Source organism: Mytilus californianus, unplaced genomic scaffold (assembly GCF_021869535.1).
Source record: "Mytilus californianus isolate M0D057914Y unplaced genomic scaffold, xbMytCali1.0.p SCAF_3, whole genome shotgun sequence".
Classification (NCBI taxonomy): domain Eukaryota; kingdom Metazoa; phylum Mollusca; class Bivalvia; order Mytilida; family Mytilidae; genus Mytilus; species Mytilus californianus.
In genome coordinates, this window is record NW_026262679.1 from 109,655,984 (window position 1) to 109,675,991 (window position 20,008).

At 33.0% G+C, this 20,008-nt stretch overlaps 2 protein-coding genes across 5 annotated transcripts in view; one reads left to right on the forward strand and one right to left on the reverse strand.

The window, feature by feature from the left end:
* LOC127735764 (echinoderm microtubule-associated protein-like 2) overlaps positions 1-5,449 on the forward strand; it is a 47,251-nt gene extending 41,802 nt beyond the window's left edge. For all 4 annotated transcript variants that reach the window (XM_052246065.1, XM_052246064.1, XM_052246062.1 and 1 more), the window contains 3 exons: positions 142-241; positions 961-1,187; positions 4,622-5,449. In XM_052246065.1, the coding sequence (XP_052102025.1) occupies positions 142-241; positions 961-1,187; positions 4,622-4,744 (450 nt within the window). In that variant the 3' untranslated portion in view covers positions 4,745-5,449. The remainder of the gene's footprint in view (positions 1-141; positions 242-960; positions 1,188-4,621) is intronic.
* A 5,208-nt stretch (positions 5,450-10,657) lies between these two features.
* Positions 10,658-18,272, reverse strand: LOC127735765 (dye-decolorizing peroxidase YfeX-like). The gene is made up of 9 exons (XM_052246066.1): positions 18,126-18,272; positions 15,831-16,033; positions 15,099-15,290; positions 14,698-14,770; positions 14,032-14,193; positions 13,636-13,709; positions 12,383-12,431; positions 11,553-11,648; positions 10,658-11,055 (listed from the first exon to the last, which is right to left on the reverse strand). Exons 1-9 carry the CDS (start codon positions 18,181-18,183, stop codon positions 10,805-10,807), a joined length of 1,158 nt encoding a protein of 385 aa, XP_052102026.1. The 5' UTR covers positions 18,184-18,272; the 3' UTR covers positions 10,658-10,804.
* Between the last annotated feature and the right edge of the window lie 1,736 nt (positions 18,273-20,008).

Genomic DNA, 20,008 nt, shown 5'->3' on the forward strand with positions numbered 1-20,008 from the left:
CAACAAATGATAAAGAAACAAAGAAATTATCGACCATTAAAGAAATCAAATATACATTTTATATTGTGTTCTGTGAGAAATTGAACGTATGTCTATTCTAATAATAAATTTGTTGTATGTTGTATATTCTTTCTTTTTCAGGGACACCGTGATCCTGTAGTAGATATTGACTTTTCTGCGGATTTGTTCAACGATCACTTCCTCCTACGTAGCTGTACTAATTCACCTGAGAACTTATATTGTAAGTAAAATTAAGAAATTTTTATTGTTCAATGATCTTATCTTTCTGAATTTCTAAAATATTTACAATATATTTATCTATTCACCTCTGTGTGATATTTGTATGTAATAAATAGAAAATGATACAGAGTAAACGAAATGTGACAAAATTCAAAAACGTGACCCATAGCCATGAAATTTGAACAAAGAAAAGTGATTTTGATTTAAATTAATTGTGTTATTTTGATTACATCCGTGGGTACCGAAATAGATTCAGTAAACTGACTTCAATGATAGTAGAGAGGTAAGCATTGGCCATATAGCTCCTCAAATATTTATTCCTAGTGAATGTATAATTTGAATAGCGCTTCGAATGCACCAAAATGTTCAAGTGCTATTTCAATTTTTAATGGGTACAATTCAGACTGTAAACTTAAAGGTATATTGCAAACAAAAATACAATGATACAGCAACTAAGCAAAAACACCGACGGTACTTCTATCTAGTGGTAAGGTCATACATTTACGGTTGAGCACTCCGCCTTCTATAAATTCGGTCAGTGGAGGAATGAGAAGAAAACATATTTGACTCGCAGTTACTTGAAGCAAACACTATATATGATTAAAATTAAATGATGATTATTTACACTGTTTTATGTTTTGCCTTACATTTCTATGTTGACACTGATAAAACAGCATCGTCACAAACTCAACAAGAAAAGTGTTATGCTTAATTCAACAGGGAATGCCCAAAGTCTTGATGAAATGGATATGACAGAATGTCGAGAGGTCTCATGGATGACTGAAAAATGTAGAATATCTGCTTCCAATATTGGACTATGGTGGTCAAAATTAGAACAGGAAGGAGATATCAACTGTGTGGATGTTTGTACAGAATCAAATCTCATAGTTATGGGAGATTCGTGTGGAAACGTTTGTTTATATAGATATCCATGCGATAGAAAAGGGGTAAATGTTCAAAATTATTTTTGTAGGTGTATAATTGATCCTGTTTCGCAAAATCTGAGAAGCATATATCTTTTGACTATTTATCTATCTATCCTTCATAACAGTTGCGTTTGGTAAAACATTTCTCTTTTTGCAGTATCCAATTTTGCACAAGTTATATTCGTCCTCAAACTTGATTTTCATCCAATTGCTGTGACAGTTGATCAATTATATCCTTGAAAATGTGAGGAAAAAATTTTGGATGATTTTGTTTGTTAGTTTTAAATGCAAGATATTGCGTTTGGGAACATAACCATTTATTATATAAAATAGATAGAGCTAAATTACTTAATTAAGGCAACAGTAGTTCCGATGTTCAAATCTCATAAATCGTTAAAAAGACAATCGCGATAAGAAACAAAAACTGAGGGAATCACATGACTTCCAAAAAGACCGGGTGAGTTGACAGTGTAAGCGTTATACATATATCTCCCGCCTTACGATTCGACACTCAGTCAAACTGTCACATTCGGGAATACGTCACAATCGGCAAAACCACAGATCAGACGCCTATTCTTCTATCAAATAATCGCAAAAGACTTACAAAACATGTCGCTAGTTAGCCAAGACACAGACATATCGTATCGGTTTACCAATTCGCGGTGGCGACCGCAAAACCTTTGTAGTATCGTTTTCAGTCCGTCTTCTCCATTTGAGTAGGTTTTGTGTAAGGAGCACACTCCTGTTAAAATCGTAAATATATTTGGAATTTACAAACGAAAGGAAATTTCTGAAGGAATCAGGTTAGCTCCATATGGAGAACAACCTGGTGCGTCGACGAAATAAGCGTTTCTACTATAGATGCATCATCCGCCATACGGATCCAGACTGATTAAAAAATGCCACGACATGGAATAGGACATGTTGGTAAATTCTCAAATCTAACAACTATTCTGGTGTCATAAGATCTTAGACCGCAAAGCGACGTAGCAATCAAATCGGACAGGCTGCATGCAACAATTAATCAAATAAAACTAATGAATGGAATTTTTGGCATAAACTTTTTCAACATTCAATTAAATAAAGTGTATCAAAATATTGACTACTAAGACTTGTTGGTTAAATTAATAATTCCATGTTTAGGATGATATTTTGAAAAAATAGTCTGTTTACATTTTCACACAAACAAATGTTTTGGTCTATACCTCATTTCATGTATATGGTATTAATGACGTAAGCCTAACAGTTTTATGTAAGCTATACAAAAATGCTTGAGGTTAACCCTTCAAACGAATGAAATTAAATCATTTGTTTTGAATTGATGAAATGTCAAATTTTTCAACGAAAATAATATCAAAATATGAGCTTATTTATTGTGTGCAAAATTCCCGTTTCCATATGTGTCTAGTTTAATGTGCGACATGTTTTTCATATAGACGATAAAAAGCCAGCAAACTAAATGATCGACAATGAAACGAAGTTGTTCATATTTTTAGCACTTGGAAACGTTATATTTCAGTAATTTTACATTAAGCCAATTCAAAACATTTTCTCGGGTTATTAGCTTTCTTATTTGTGGTATTATATCTGAAACTTATTTCATGTCGTCCTCAGAAATCAAACCTTAACGTTACCAATTTTATTGCACTAGATGCGCCTTTAAACAATTCATGTCGCTCCAGTGATGCTCGAGGCAAAACTCGTTGATAGTCAAAAACCTAATACAATCGTTGAAAAGATGATAAAACAAAAATGAACCCAAAGTTAAGCCAAACACAAAAAAGGAATCAGAGCTATACCTTCCTTGATTTAAAATGATTTCGAAATAGTTTATAACAGCAAATTTAATCAAGACAATATCCCTGTTCTTATGCCAGTACCGAAGTACAGGCTTATGGGCTGGTGATACCCTCGAGGACTAAATATCCAAAACTCATCAAAGATACCAGGCTTATAATTTGGTACGCCAGACGAGCGTTTTGTCTACACAAGGCTCTTAAGACTTATCAGTGACACTCGAATCGAAACAGTTCTAACGCCAACTATTATAGAAAGTTGAAGAGCATTGAAAACAAAATTCGAAAAATTTATGCTAAATATGGCTAAGGCAATATATTCCTGGAGGAAGAAAGACCTTAATATATATAATGATTCAACAAAATTTATAAACAGTAAATTAACAGGAAGTAAAACAATATATATAAGGATATTTCCACTAAACAATTTAAATAATACATTTATAGTAAAAAATTATTTCGGGCGTATCTGACAGTCTTTTGGACCTATATGTTTTCGGATCAACAATATAACCGAATTTCAAAATTGAAGTTAGATGGTAATTATTGATTTTAACTCAAATAGCTGTAGAAGAGTGAATTTGTCTTGAGTCTTGACATTAAAAACGAAAGATCAAAAAATCAAAGAGAAAGGATTAAACTTCGAAACCACTGCATCAAATGTGAATACAAATGTATAATTTAGAAAACAAAACCTGGACATCTTACTAAATATGACATTTGGTCACAATGTGTTCCTCAGCTGATACATTTTCAATTTGTAATTTCAAAAATAAAAAAAAAAACTTATCAAAGATACCACGCTAGTGATGAAGTACGCCAGAAGCGCGTTTCGTTCTCATAGTCTATAATTGGCAATCGAATCAAATCAGTAGAAATGCTATATCAATAACGAAGTTGAAAAACCCTGAAAACTAAAGAATCCAAGAAGTTGTGCCAAATCAACTGTGCTCAGGCTATCTTTAGTGTCTAGAAAGATTTTAACAATTACCATGAACAGTATAAATTTGAAGAAAATAACCGTATCAATGATATTTCATGTCAACTCAACACAGATGTGCTGACCACTGGACTGGTAATGCCCTCGGTGATGAAACATCCACCAGCCGTGGCACCCACCCAGTGGTTGTAAAACCTCATCAAAGACACCAGTCTTGTAAATAAATCACCTATTGTGAAACTGTGTCCGGTTGTGGATTCGCATGGCCCATGATGCATGCATAACAGGAGACATTTACCCTGATGAAGGTAAAACCTCATCAAAGACACCAGTCTTGTAAATAAATCACCTATTGTGAAACTGTGTCCGGTTGTGGATTCACATGGCCCATGATGCATGCATAACAGGAGACATTTACCCTGATGAAGGTAAATCCAGAAAAGCGCGTCGGGTTTACCAAATTTATAGAATTTATTTTTATTGTGTCACTGTTACCCATTTTAGTTTCCTTTTGATTGTATAGCCCTTGTAAATATGTGAAAAAGACATCTTAAATTATTCGTCGCTAAGATTTACTCGTACTTTTACTAGTACCACTAATACCAATATTGTGTGTTGAATAAATGTTCATCCATTTATGATTTCCCTTTAAGTGATTTGCTACTTCTGTGGTAATACGATTTTCATCTTTATTATAGTGTATGTTTATCTAATTGCAGATGTATTGTCATATGTATCATGGACATGCTGCGGTTCACAATGTTAGTTTCTCGAGAGACGGGCATTATGTTATTAGTGTTGGCGGCAAGGACTCTTGTGTCATTCAGTGGAAAATCGTTTAAAACGGCAGAGCTGTAATTCAATATCAATCGATTATTGTGTGGAAACTTGAAATGATAATTTTTGGAAGGGGTTGAAGGAGCAATTTCATGTTCTTAGTATCTGACCATTCTCATTTATTTCAAGGATTAAGTACTCCACATTTGTTGCCATGCACATAATATAAAATAGTGAGACTACAAACCACAAGTAACGACTTAATGAAAATAGTAAATATTTTTAATATCTAAATTTCGATATGATAGAGAAATGTTGATTCTTCAAAATTCAAATTCAGTTGACTTGTTATAATTCAAGCAAAACAATTGTTTACCCATACGGAAATGCTCTGCCACTCAACATTTCATACTCTCAATCCTTAAGATGCAAAATCTCTTCATTTGGTTTACAGAACACATACGTGTACTTTATTTAGATGCATCATTATATGGAAAATTATGAAAAACGGGACATTATTACTAATAGTCGGCGTTATTGTTTTTTTTTATTTCAGCAACCGATTTGTGTGCCTTTTGGTGGCATGAATGTTTCTTACTAATAAATTTAAGAACTCTAGATATTTTCTGGTGGTTTTTTTTCGGGGGCTGTCTTTATTGGTGGAAACCCAATAAATCTTAATATCGAACAATTTTCTCTGAATTTATTTCATATCAGGGCTATTTTTAAAATATCTTTCAATCTTTACTAAAATGTACTGTCCCACAGCATCATTCGTGTTCTTTGGTTTTCTAACAATGTCATTGCTCATTTCTAGACATATAACAAAATTTTGAATGCCCAAAGATAGCTTAAACTGTTATTTTAATAATTTTGGCAAATGTTTAGTATCTATCCAAAAAACGAAAAAGACATTCTGAACCAAAACTGTATTGGAAAGATGTCCTTTGTTGCAAAGATTTTCCGACAACTTGATAATAGTGCAATATTGTATACAGCAGCAACATGTAGCTCAGAATAACATTTATATTTAAACATCTGCTGTGTTAAAAGTTTAAGTATATCATATAGACTCTCTTATTTTCAAATTCCAGTATATGCAAGTTTTATGAATTTTCTGATTTGGGAAAAAAATATTACAATAATATCGAACTCCAAGGTAAATTAAAAAAAGGGGAAGTCCATAAAAACTGACAAAATCAAACGCTATCAATCAACGGAACAAGTGTATATGCCTGACTTGTGTACGGTACAAGCATTTTCTGAAGAAAATGTTGGGTTAAATCTGGTTTTATAGCTAGCTAGACCGCCCATTTGTATGACAGTTGTTTATAGTTCCGTTAATTGGGTGAGCAACGCAGAAATAATTGGAAAATAGCTCTACCTCTTTCACTTCCAATGTATTCATGTTCTGACAATAAATGATGATGACCAGACTGTTGTAATATTTAGATCTTGTTACATGAAATCTTATTATCAACTTCATGTGGTTATTTTCAATTTTAATATCATCTTAAAACGTAAAAGTATATTATATTATACACTATCTCTGATGTTTTGTAAGCGGCTACTTGTCTGTGTGTATTAACACCTGTACTATAAATATTGTTTTTATGCTACAATGAGCTCCAGTATTAGAGATTTGTCTTATAACTATACAGCAACTAAGTACAGGGATGTGACTATTATATGTTACATTTTTAAGAACTGTGTCGATACCGCTGCTTGATGGACTGCTGGACCCTAGAGGGTATCATCAGCTCTTTAGTCAGTGCCTCGGTAATGTCATAATTCAAAACTTTATCTGATGATAGATTTTGGAAATTATTAAGAAACAAAATTTCAACTCTCTCGGGCAAATGGAATAGGGATTTTGAAAAAAAAAAATTTCTGATGTCCCAAGATCTTAGACCGCAAAGCTTCGAAAAAGAGGGGCAAAAGATACCAAAGGGACATTCAATCTCATAAGTCGAAAATAAACTGACAACGCCATGGCAAAATAAGAAAAAGACAAACAACAGAATACAAAACACAACATAGAAAACTACAGACAAAGCAACACGAACCCCACCGAAAACCGGGGGTGATCTCGAAACAATCAAAACGGACAGACTACTTACGGCAATTAATGTGTAATGTAAAAATGTTGGTCTCTACCTAATTTGCTTAGATCCTTTTGGTCATATGACGTTCTTAACGTTTCTACGTATTCATACATTACTGAGTTTCAAGTGTTTTGGGATTGAGCGCCTCGGATTAATCACATTTCTAGTGTTACTTAAAGGCCAAGTGAGCTTTTCTTATCACTTGGCGTTCGTCGAACGTCGTCGTCGTTAACTTTTACAAAAATCTTCTCATCTGAAACTACTGACGACGTGGCTAAAAATAGAACATATGGGGTAAAATGCAAGTTCAGCAATCAAAGCCGGGCTCCAAAGTTATTGTGAAACTGCCTATTCTAGAGGTGGCGTGAATCAGATGTGGATACTAAAAAACTCCAAAGATCTTTTAGAGTACATACAATCTGAGACTCTCTCATCTTGCAATAGTATTAAAACATTTGACTTTTCTACACTTTACACAAGTATTCCCCATTCCAAACTAAAAGACAAATTGAAAGAGTTGGTATTACTTTGTTTCATTAAAAAGAATGGCGAACGTAGATACAAGTATCTTGTCTTGGGGAGGGATAAATCCTACTTTGTAAAGAATCACTCTGATTCAAACAAACAATTCTCTGAAACTGACATTATCAAGATGCTTGATTTCTTGATTGACAACATATTTGTTACGTTTGGAGGACGTGTTTTTCAACAGACTATCGGAATTCCAATGGAAACCAATTGTGCCCCTCTTCTTGTCGACTTGTTTCTTTGTTATTAAGAGGCTGACTTCATACAGGAACTTCTTAAGAAGAAAGATAAGAAGTTAGCAATATCCTTTAACTCTACGTTCCGCAATATAGATGATGTTCTCTCACTAAATAATACAAAATTTGGTGACTATGTTGAACGAATCTATCCCATCGAACTAGAGATAAAGGATACTACAGATACAGTTAAGTCTGCCTCATATCTTGACTTACATCTAGAAATTGACAATGAGGGTCGGTTGAAAACAAAACTTTACGACAAAAGAGATGATTTCAGTTTCCCAATTGTGAACTTTCCATTTCTATGTAGCAACATTCCAGCAGCGCCTGCATACGGAGTATATATCTCCCAATTGATACGATATTCCCGGGCTTGTGTTTCCTATCATGATTTCCTTGATAGAGGATTGCTGCTCACAAGGACGCTATTAAGCCAAGAGTTCCAAATGGTGAAGTTGAAATCATCCCTTCGTAAATTTTACGGACGCCATCACGAGTTGGTTGACCGTTATGGAATAACCGTTTCACAGATGATATCGGATATGTTTCTTATGTCGTAACTACAATACCCTTCCCTTTTCACGAATGTGACTTACCGAATTAGACTATTTACCGGATTTGTAATAACATAAGCAACACGACGGGTGCCACATGTGGAGCAGGATCTGCTTACCCTTCCGGAGCACCTGAGATCACCCCCAGTTTTTGGTGGGGTTCGTGTTGCTTAGTCTTTAATTTTCTATGTTGTGTCATCTGTACTATTATTTGTCTGTTTGTCTTTTTATTTTTAGCCATGGCGTTGTCAGTTTGTTTTCGATCTATGAGTTTGACTGTCCCTCTGGTATCTTTCGTCCCTCTTTTGTCTATTATTCTGATTACAGTTATAAATACAGGAAATCTGAAAAGGGTAAGGAGTTATTGCCCTTAAATGACAAATTTTACCTATTTTTTTTTTCAATTTTGCCTATTATCTTAAAAACTATATTAGATAGAGAGAAAATTTTAATTGCAAAAAATTATCAGAAGGACAAGTTCTACAAATAAGTGTTATGGTTGAAATCGTCAGTTGACTCCTTATTAGAGTTATTGGCTTTTGATGACGATTTGTACAATACTTTTCTTATATCTCAAAACTTATAATCGATAGAAAGAAAATTAAATAAACAAAAAATGATCAGCAAGACAAGATCTTCAATTAAGAAAAAGGCGGAGATTGTCCGACGATTCCTTATTGGAGTTATTGCCCTTTAATGACGATTTTTACCATTTATTTTTTTTAGGCGTTTTGCCTTATATGATAAAAATATAATAGATAGAAACTTGAATAATCAAAAATGAAAAGCAAGAGAAGACCTACTAACAAGTCAAATTTTGCCGATATAATTAGTAGACTGTTACTCTTTATAGGAGTGTTTGCCCTTAAATCAGGATTTTTTTTACCCTCTCTTTTGTGTTTGGAGCAAAAGCTAAATAAGATAGAGAGACACTAAACAGACTTCAATGATCAGCAATATAAGATAAAAGAAAAAAAGAAGAAGATTTTTGTCATTAATTCTATTCTCGTCCTCGATGTTGGAGAGTGTCCTTTGTTGAATATGCATATAGACCAAGGTGAGAGACACATGCTCTTTAGAGCCTCTAGTTATTTATCACTTATTTTATTTATAGCTATTACGTCCCTCTATAGTATATCTTATATTAATGCCTACTCAAAAACTACTAAACAATTATAAGCAAAGTATGTACCACTTCTTTTCCATGTAGTATGTTTTTTTTCAAATTCGGGATTCCTCAGATAGTTTTAAGGTATTCACATTTCCTATAAAATCATTGATCCGAATGTAGACAAGCTTAAATCAATTCGTCTCTGAATAATTCAATTGTTATACCTGCATTTGGTTCTACGATTAAGGATGCTAAAATGAGATGCAATTAGGGTTATATTTGGAAGATCTCCTTGTATTCAAACATTCTGCAGTCCAGTTTACCACCATCCATCTGATTGTTTTCATAAATGGCGTTCATCCAATCTGTATCTGGCTCCGATTAAAACATACTACACCAAATTACATGGCAATCGGAGCCAAATAAACAGCTGATTTTAATCAGATTGAATTTCATCGGAACTTTCACTGCCTCACTATGTATTGTAACATGTGTTACTTGATTTCTGCATTTAGGGTTCCTGTGATGAGGTTTTAGTAGAAGTCAAAAGAGCTTAAATGAATAAGGCTATTCGTTTTATGTCCTGCTTGGTCATAAAGCTCTTAACGTTTCAACGGATTTACACATCCCTGTCTTTTAAATGTTTAGGTTCGAGGGTTCCTGGTGAAGGTAAATCATTTATAAAGTGTTATTTTCATTTGATGTAATCTACATATGTATTGTTATCTACTATATAGTTCAAATGAACTACAAAATGAAGGTAAGCTAAAGGTGTTTTGCATCTACATCAATGCAACATGTATGAATAAAAAGAAATGTGAAGCACATGTTAATGAGACAACCAAAGAACACTAGATAATCTAATAAAAATCTAAATGTCGCTGTTTTCTGCAATTAGAATTCAATTAAAAAGTAATATAACAAAAATACCGAAGTCCAAGGAAAATTCAAAACGGAAAGTCCCTAATCAAATGGAAAAATTAAAAGCTCAAACACATCAAACGAATGGAAAACAACTGTCATATTCCTGACTTGGTACAGGCATTTCCTTATATAGAAAATGATGGATTAAACCTGGTATTATAGCTAGCTAAACCTCTCACTTGTATGACAGTCGCATAAAATTCCATTATATTGAAAACAATGTGTGAACAAAACAAACAGACATAATAGGTAAAAATGTCAAAAATAGGGTACAGCAGTCAACATTGTGTTATAATCCTAATCACTATCAAACAAACAAATATGTCAACAAAGGAAAACTAAATGGCATATAGACAAAGCACATAAGTAAGTAGAAATGTTGTTGACATGTCTGCATCTGAAAGTACTAGCATCTTGGATTATTCGTGAGTCCTAGCATATCTGGAACAGTATTTCTTTTTATAGTATGTTAAATAGAATGACAAACTATTGTTATACCGATGGCAATCAACATATATTATCCTTCTAAAACATGAATTTTAATGTATATATGAGTGAGACTTAGCATAAACATTTTGATTATACGATATATGTTAACAAACGATCGTATTGCATATGCGTAGTATTAAGAATAGCTAAAAATTGTTCGATTTTTTTGTTATCTTTATGCCATCTTTCTCAGTTCTGCAACACCTGGAAAGTACCAATATGTTCCCTTGACATTCTTTGTTAACCTCATGATATCGTCACTGACGCCATCGCCACCAGCACCAACCATACGGTCCAACATAAAGTTAAGGTTCTCCGGAGAAGCTGTGTATCCAATGAAAAATAACCCAGCCTCACCAGTAACGTTTCCGAATGGCATAGATTGTCTGACCATCTCAAATGGCTTTTTCTGTTCGAAATTTGTTCCTATTAAAAATAGAGAATTTAATTATTTCAGGTGACAATTTTACAAATCTGTATAAGCTTTCTGGAATATGTCTGCTTGTTTTATTGGCCACTTGGCAATAAACAGCAAAAAAATAGCATTGTATTCATATTTATGTATAGACATGATACTAGAGATGAATTGGATAATTTCATACTCAGATTCAAAGAACAAAAGCTGCCTATTTAATTGTAAACACTTCAGCGGTTTTAAAACATCGCATCCAATTATCTGATTAAACGTAATAGACCCCTATTCAATGAAGAACGTATACTGAAATGTCAGACCTGGTTATCAGTTTATTCAAAACAGACAATATTTTGATCGCTGACTTCTTCCCATCTACATGAATATCAGTATGAGAAGACACTTTCTATAAAATAATGAAATCTCTTCAAACCCTTTTAACTTGCATAAAAGTACAGAGCCTTGAGTATAAATAAAAATACGTGTTTAGTTAATGTAAAAAAGTTTTTACCTCCTGTCATGCGGGCTACATGAGATGATGTAGTTTTCTTTTTGAGTTCTATACTGTCGGCTCTAGTTCTGCCAACCCAGCCTTCCATTGTCTTGTCTATAAATGATATCAAAATAATGTTCATTAGGCAGTTTCAATATAGTTTATCAAACAATATCCAATTTCGCAGGGCATCAATTAGTATATAAGCGATTTTCTTTATGTTCTGTGTATGCTATGCTACGATTGTTCTGTTTCAAATGTTTTTATATTCGTTATTTTTTTTTCTTTTCTTTGGCTATTACCATTACTGATAAAGGTTAATTAAGAAAATTGTTCCGAGAATATATAAACAATAACACTTTTTTAACTTTAAAATTTCATGCAATGCAAAAAATTTTCGTTTCAAATTTATATGTATGTCAGTGGTAAACTACTGAAATGATTCTAAACTTTGAAACAATGAACAATAACGTACGTAACATTTTCAACGTTATCACATGATATAACCGGCTATCAGTACGCCAGATTATACAATATATACGATGTGTGTTCCCGATTGATATTTACAACAATGGTTTTGGCTATCGTGTACACAAGATTACTATGTGCAGTTCCGATTGCCATTGCAATGCAATGTATTTTGCCATCGTGATCGGTTGATTTTGATCTGTGCTACCTATTGCATCTGCCATACCGATAGCCGATAACAGGTTCTGTTTACATCTTATGGAAAACAAACGTTTGGTAGGTCACACATAATCTTGTTGTAAGCATGAAATATAAAAAACTTACACTTTATCCTGCAATTTAACTTATTGAATCATGTTAATAATAGCTAAACAATATACCCTTTTCTGTTGATATTAGTTTTAAGTCATGGATCCACTTCTGTGTAATCTGGAAAAAATATATAAAAGACATTTGTAAAGACTTTATCAGAGTTCGCGAAAAGTGGTGGTCCGAATGATTTAACCACAAAAATTTTGTAAAGGACAGACATATTTTAGTTTTATGCAATAGAAATAATAGTGAGGACCAGCAGATTTTCTTCAAGGACAGCCAGGGGGGAAAGTTTCGCGAAGTCTGCTTTATTATCCTTATTCCAATATGACTCCTTTGCACTAACAGTTTTTGATGGTTAGATTGTCATGGAAATTCATAGTTTATTTAAAGTTTGATATGCGATAAAGACACGTTCTCATAATGGAAGACTGCAGTTTGATATGCGATAAAGACACGTTCTCATAATGGAAGACTGCAGTTTGATATGCAATAAAGACACGTTCTCATAATGGAAGTCTGCAGTTTGACCTCTAGATATCTTTTTAAATTTGTGTTGGGGGTTTCTGTCTCATGAACATTTACCACCATCTTCCTTTATTCACGTGGGAACCTAACTGTTTAAATCCCCATCCCTCTCTAAGTTGTCTTGGCTATATCTTTATTTGTCTGTTCTCTTAAAAAAAATCGGTTATCCTGATCCAAGGTTTGTCACACTTCTATAGAAATGTATACCTCGAACATTTTAAAAACCAACATAACAGTGTGTAAGAATATTACTTATTAAGCACAACTTTCAAATAAAAGTAAGTAGAAAAATGCATAGCCAAAGGCAATGAATACATTATCATAAAATAAGTGATAAATTCTGTCAATGCTATGAATTACACGTCAATACATGTGTTATACAACATAAATTAATGTTTTAAACTAAGGGGAAACCAATGAACGAATACTCTGGTACATGAATTACATAGAAAATATACAAATGAGATCCACACACAGGGAAGGGGTGAATAAACAACATTTTTATAAAAAAAAAATAATACCGTGGAATTGTATCTTCTGGATCAATGAATATACAGAACCAGATAACAATAGTTTTACCATACTTTTTCTTAATGACTGATATCGTATTCCAACTGTCGAGTGAATATGTCACTTTAAAGGAGCACGCAAAATTACGATAAAATATTGTAGATTAAACTGAACATTCGTTCCAAATAAAGAATTACTTAAACTTTGACCGATCTTATTATTAGAAAATAAAACATAAAAATGCTTCTGTAAAGTATGCAAAAAAATAATTTGTAAAGCTTACCACATAGCTTCCTCCAGTGTCTTTCTCTACCGCAACGTTTTGTCGCGAATCGTCGTCTGCTGGGTTCTCTGTACCTGAAATACAAATTTAAAGGATTCCACTCGGGTGATAGGTACCTGTCAGTATTTATTGAAAGGAATTGGGAACATTCTTCAATGGATAAAACGCGTGAAAATATCAATAAGGGTGGTGTAGAAAATATCAAGAAAACTATACAGAAATATCAATGACCAGGATATTTTAATATGGGATACGAACATTTCTATTTGAAAATAGAGCAAAACAAAATTGAGTATTGAATATTAATCAAAATATAAAACTATGTTAAGGATGTTAAACATTTATTTTAAAATTGAAAGACAAAAAAAGTGTTGAAATGGTAGGTATCGAACTTACCATCAATGAATCCAGACAAATCTCGTCCATTTTGATATACGAAACTAAAAATGTCTTCTGCATTGTCTACACTACCAGCAGGTAAACTGTTCAGGAATAATTGACTTAGTTCAAACAGTTTACTAACAGTGTTACATTTAGCATGGATGAAGACATCGCCACCTGAAAACAAATATAATATTGTCTGCCATAATTGTTTTACTTTTTTTGATTTAAGCATAAATCAGGCCGTTAGTTTCGCTTTTGAATTGTTTCACATTTTGTCGTCCCAGGGCTTTTTATAGCTTACAATACGGTATGTCGTACGGTGATCTGTAGTTTTTTCATCCTTGTCCATTTTTGCGTATAGTTGTCTCATTTGTAATCATACCACATCTCCATATTTTTAAAGTCAGGTAACCTTGTAATTATGGACAACTCAATACGAAATAATTTCAAATTCAATACCATATTACAAATTACTTGAAATGGTTTTCAACAAATAAAAAAAAAACCAATTTGTTCCACATCCGGATCTATCTTCATGATAGAATAAAGTTTTAAATTGGTAACATTTATTTATAGACAGCTACTCTTTTCGTTTATTATTCACAATTAAATAAACAAACTACTTTTTCTTTAAAAAGGGTTAAGTTATCCATCCAGAACATTAAAATTTTTACTCACCAGAGCTTGGCATTTCGCCTAATGTTCCTTTCCTGTAAGCGTATGTATAATTTTCTTTAGGATTACCTCCCAACTAAAATGCAAAAAAAAAAGATATTATTTTTATCTTTATAATGACATAATTCAAATACAGCAATATTTTACTATTGAAGTCTGTCTTCGTTGTTTCGTTATTGTTACTTTCAAATTAAAGCTCACTCAAAGAATCCCTTAAGACAAGTTAAAAGTGCAATAACTCAGAACGATAGCCATGAGATGACCAACAGTTGGTCCATCTAACGCAGAAATCACCATTGGTTACATTTTAATCCTGTAAAAAATAAAGTAATCTTTAAAAAATAATATTCATTGACAAGTATTAATACTAATATGTCAGTACAATGATATACCAGAATACGTACCTGTTTGTAAATATTTGGACCAAAGCCAACACCAGCCCATATTTCATCACTTTCATCACTCATTTTAGGATCTGTCACTTGATCTACCAAGTTCTGTAATTTGGCACAGGCACGCCCGACTTCTTTAACATTGGCAGTGGGTTTAAGATGAATCCAAAGATACAAAGCATGATCTTTGCCTTGTGAGAACACCTGAATAATAATGGCGTATAATTATTGTTTCATTTTATACATGTTTTAACGTGTACACCATTTTGATGTTTGACCAATTCATATGCTTCTTTAACACAGAATGAACGCATGGCTATAATTTGTATGTATCGCAAGAATTTAGAAGACAAGATTTATACATTTAAAGTTTGACACGGGTAATCTTTATGTATCTTTTTCGTTTTAATAATATTTTTTTATAATAAAATGAAGAATTATTTCAACAAGCTGATTTTGTTACCCATTCGTTTTATATTCTTATCTCATTACATTAATTCAGCTTTTCAAACTTTTGATGAATTTAGGTAAAATTGTGCATTGTATTACTTGAAAAATAAAACATTTTGTATTCCTTTGTTTTATGATGTATTTATACACAAAAGTTCATTTAAAACATGGTTGCTAAATATGAACCCAACACATGATAACCACTAAAGATGTCATTGATTACCTCTTTTCAAACTTAACCTCAATGAATACAGCCATTACTTTTGTCTTTATAGTACTACTGAGAGAACTTACAGAAGGTTGACTTGCTGGTGGTGCTGCAGCAAACACAGGTGTCGGAGTAACAGCACTGATGGCCTCGTCTACTGTTGTTTTAAAATTGTCTTTATTTTTATATAACCAACCGAGTCCAGTTCCTGCTGCTAAACCTCCAATTAAGAGAGGCTTGGAGAATCTTGAGATGGTTGAACGACTCGTTGCTAATCCTCGTCTACTACCTAATCAAAAAGACATAACTACCTTGAAATCACTAGTAAAGACAATTTAAAGGTTCAAATCGTCGTTTGCATACATGCATTGGCAATGTTGACTTTAAATTCAATTGACACATTTATTGACTTGTAAAAGACGAATCAAACTGTTGATAAAGAGATATGTTTCGCCTGATTAGCAGCAAAATAAAAAACATTAATTTGATAATATATTACTGCATGGATATATGATAGTGGGTATCGTATATCATTTTCAATTTGTTTTACAATGAACAATAGGATTTCTTCATATTAAGAAAAGTACGAATAAAAGAGAGAAGGAGAGAAAATGGCGTGCAATCGAAAAACGTATTTGCAACTAAGATACAAAAATTAAGAATTTAATTAATATAAAAAAATTCAGATATCCATGGTCTTTTGCAAAAATTAATTAAAAAAACTTTCTGAGGCTACAGCATGTCATAAATTAATGTTATATCACAAGTACTTCTTAAAAAAATGCCTTATTTTGTATGTATAAAAGTCCTGTCACTGAAGCATGGGTCAACACTCGTAAATGAGGTACTTCAATGTTTAAATTACAAATCACTGAAGCATGAGTATGGAGGTACAAAATAGTATGACGAATGTTTATTTTATTGTGATGTAAGGATGATGACACAATTATATATAAAAATATGTCAACTATACACGGGATAACAGTGTTATATTGGATAAGGACGGAATTTTACTGTGAAATAGATCTCCTATTTTCTTAATCATGCAAACAGATTCGTACTCTTCCAAAGTGATCATGGGGCATCGAATTAACTCCCATACCGAGCAAACGCGGTCTCGTATTTATACATCCAAATGAATATACGTTTTGGTCATATTGCCACACGGGGGAATTTAAGTTAAGCATATTTCTATAGTATACCCTGGGAGCCTTGATCTTTAATGCCGTAGCACAGGACTACGTCACGGATTTGTTGTTCTCTTAAATTTACCACGATGATATCGATGTATACTGTCAATTTGAAATATTTACTATCCACATTTTCAGTATATGAATGTGGATAGTAAATGTTATAATCACAATAAATACCGAAATAATTGTGGTAAGGTTGAAAAGATCGAAATGTGGGCGGTATATAAAATATATTAATATTAACAGAAAAAAAAAAGATTCTAGTGATCATCAGTCCCTTTCGTTTGTGTTAAGATATATTTCTAAATAATAACAAAACTATAAATGTCAATGAACCACATAAAGAAGACCGACATTTGAAACGATTCCCGGATACTAGTACTCGTGTATCATAGTGTGTTTGCGTGTGTAGGAAAAAGGGGTATGATATATCTTTCTCGGCTAAGAAATCGCTGAAATGCTGACATATAATATATTCATATATAAAAAAAATTGTATTTCCAAAAACTTTTATTTAATATAATGCAAACACCAGCAGATATATAATTTATAAATTTATAACACATAATGTAAACGTGACATATTTGCAATATGTAATAAAAGAACACGCATGACTAAGCAGTATCAATATCTAGGTTAAATTAGCTAAATCATTTCACTGATAATTTTATGATCATAAGACATTTGAATACTAAAGTTCATGTACTTTGAATAAATCAAAATGAACTGGTTTTCTCTGGGTTATTTTTTTTAATCAATTAAGGATTAGGCGATTATAGAATAGACATATATGATCCATAATGATGTAGGACAAAGTCATATTTATATAATTAAGAGATCCCCAGTGCAATGAACTTTCTTAATACTGGTAACAGTTCATTTATGAGGACATAACGGTGTACCCGGATCCTCTAATTGAAATAGCAATATATGCACAAAATACATTATCTGAAACGTATCCTTCATATCTGATAAAACAAAGATCGACTAAAACAAATTCCAACACGTAAACCGACGTTAATTAAAGTATATACCTGTTCATTAATACACAATGTATACGTGAGCAAATAAAATGTATCAGATAGACTTCTATTAATATACTGTCGTAAAAATCTATGTTTACAAAATAGTGTCTCTTTATTTGGCTTAATATATGTACGTTAAAGCAAAATATAAGTAAATACTTACATGAAAATGTAGAGTTAAGTTTGCCCAGCTGACGAACACTACCTCTTAACGCTGCCATGTTGGTTATATAAATTGTTTAAGATTTTAAATTGATAGCCGACCGATACACGGTGAAGGACAACTGGTAAGGTAGGTAATGTGATAGAATATGACATTGACCTTTTAGCGAAAAGTTTTCTTAGCGCGCTGAAATAAATTCGTATAGTCTAAACTAAATGATAAATATATTTATTAATAGTACAGAAGCACATGCATTTGTTTTGGTAAAACACGTGTGTTTGTTTACATCAACACGTGCTTTAGAATACCTGTAATGTTTACAATGGTATTCCATTGAATGAAATTTGTCATTGCAGGTATAATTCTCCGAATTAAAACAGGTATTCTATGTATCGTATGATTTTGGCTCGTGTTTCTCGTGCTTGCTGTTTCATATAAATTAAATGTAATTTATAATGTTATTATTCGAAGTTCTGCCTTATGCCCGGCTAGGTCACACATTCACGGATTTGACGCCGGATTATCTACGGATACGATCCGGCATCAGTCGTGGCAATCTGTACTAGTCCGTAGATTTCCGTATTGTAGCCGTAGTCATACGTAGTAGTACTTGTATATCCGTGACAATTTTTGATCATGCACAAAATTTGACCACGGATCAAAAAACCGTAGTATATCCTTACTAAACCGTATTAGAACGTATTGACCCGTTTTAGTCCCTATTAAAACCGTATTAATCCGTACTTATTCGTAGACCCGAAGGATTTCTACGGTTAGTTCCGGAGAACTACGTTCTAGTACGGTTACACCACGTATTTGTTAAGGATACAATACGGTTTGTTACGAATTTGTAACGGAACGGCACGATCTCATTATGTTGCATTACGGATAGCTAGGGATCAGCCAGGGTTCTCAAAGTCTTTTACGGTTAACTACGTTACAACACGACAAAACACGGAATATTAAGGTCCACGACAAACTTACATCGGGCTTCTGTATAAATACTCCCTGCTTATAGGACCAAAAGTAGACTGTGTCTTGCTTAGAGGTATATATAACATTATCTAACCTCCTATACATTTCTAGGAATGTGATTGGTTAAAAGCAACCGCGTGGAGACCGTGTATATTTCATATGGGGTTAGTAGGCGGAGATTATTTCAATACACGGTTAGTAGTGGTGTTACGTCCCTTTATAAAAAGAACACGGTGTTGAGGACAAATCTGAAAGGTTTCAACCGACGAAGAAATTGATGATGAACGATTGAAAGAAATACATAAAACACTTTTAAAGCTTACACGTTGTTATTGTTGGCATTTGTTTTTGTATAGGTATATACCAATTGAAGTAGGTTGTTAATACTAAGTATTGAATACTTGGTCATTTTGATAGGCCATTTGTCTAAATACCACATGTTAAGATAGTCGGTAAGATAAATTCGTTACACAGTGTGCTAGTGACCTAATACGATATATATGGAGTCAGTAAATTCCATATCCATGTCGTCTATGATACATCCTGTCTCCATTGACAAAGTGTTCTTATCGGGTAGCTTTCACTGACTTTGTTTTTAGTCCTAGTGTCACAGGTTTTAGGTTTGGTCCGGCATCTTTGGATGGATTTAGATTTATTTTATTTGTTTTTCACTCCGTTTCTAGTCATGATTATAGTCATTGTCGTGGTATTTTGATAGTTGATCCGCCGTTCGCGATTTTTTTCTGTAGAATTCAAACTTAGTGGTGGGGCTAACAGACGAGATGGCAGACCGGAATTGGTTTATTTCTTTATTTGATTAATTTATTGGGTCAGGTTTACTTTCGCGTCTGTTATTAGTAGTGCGTGCTACTACGCTTTTATCACTTTTCTAATGCTTTATTCTGTTG

Bases quoted from the DNA above. Each gene is read 5' to 3' on its own strand.
- LOC127735765 (XM_052246066.1), bottom strand. From the start codon at position 18,183: ATGGCAGCGTTAAGAGGTAGTGTTCGTCAGCTGGGCAAACTTAACTCT. The intron at 15,291-15,830 runs GTAAGTTCTCTC...ATTATTATTCAG, and splicing joins CACCAGCAAGTCAACCTTCT to GTGTTCTCACAAGGCAAAGA. The intron at 11,649-12,382 runs GTATATTGTTTA...TATCATTTATAG, and splicing joins ACTAATATCAACAGAAAAGG to ACAAGACAATGGAAGGCTGG.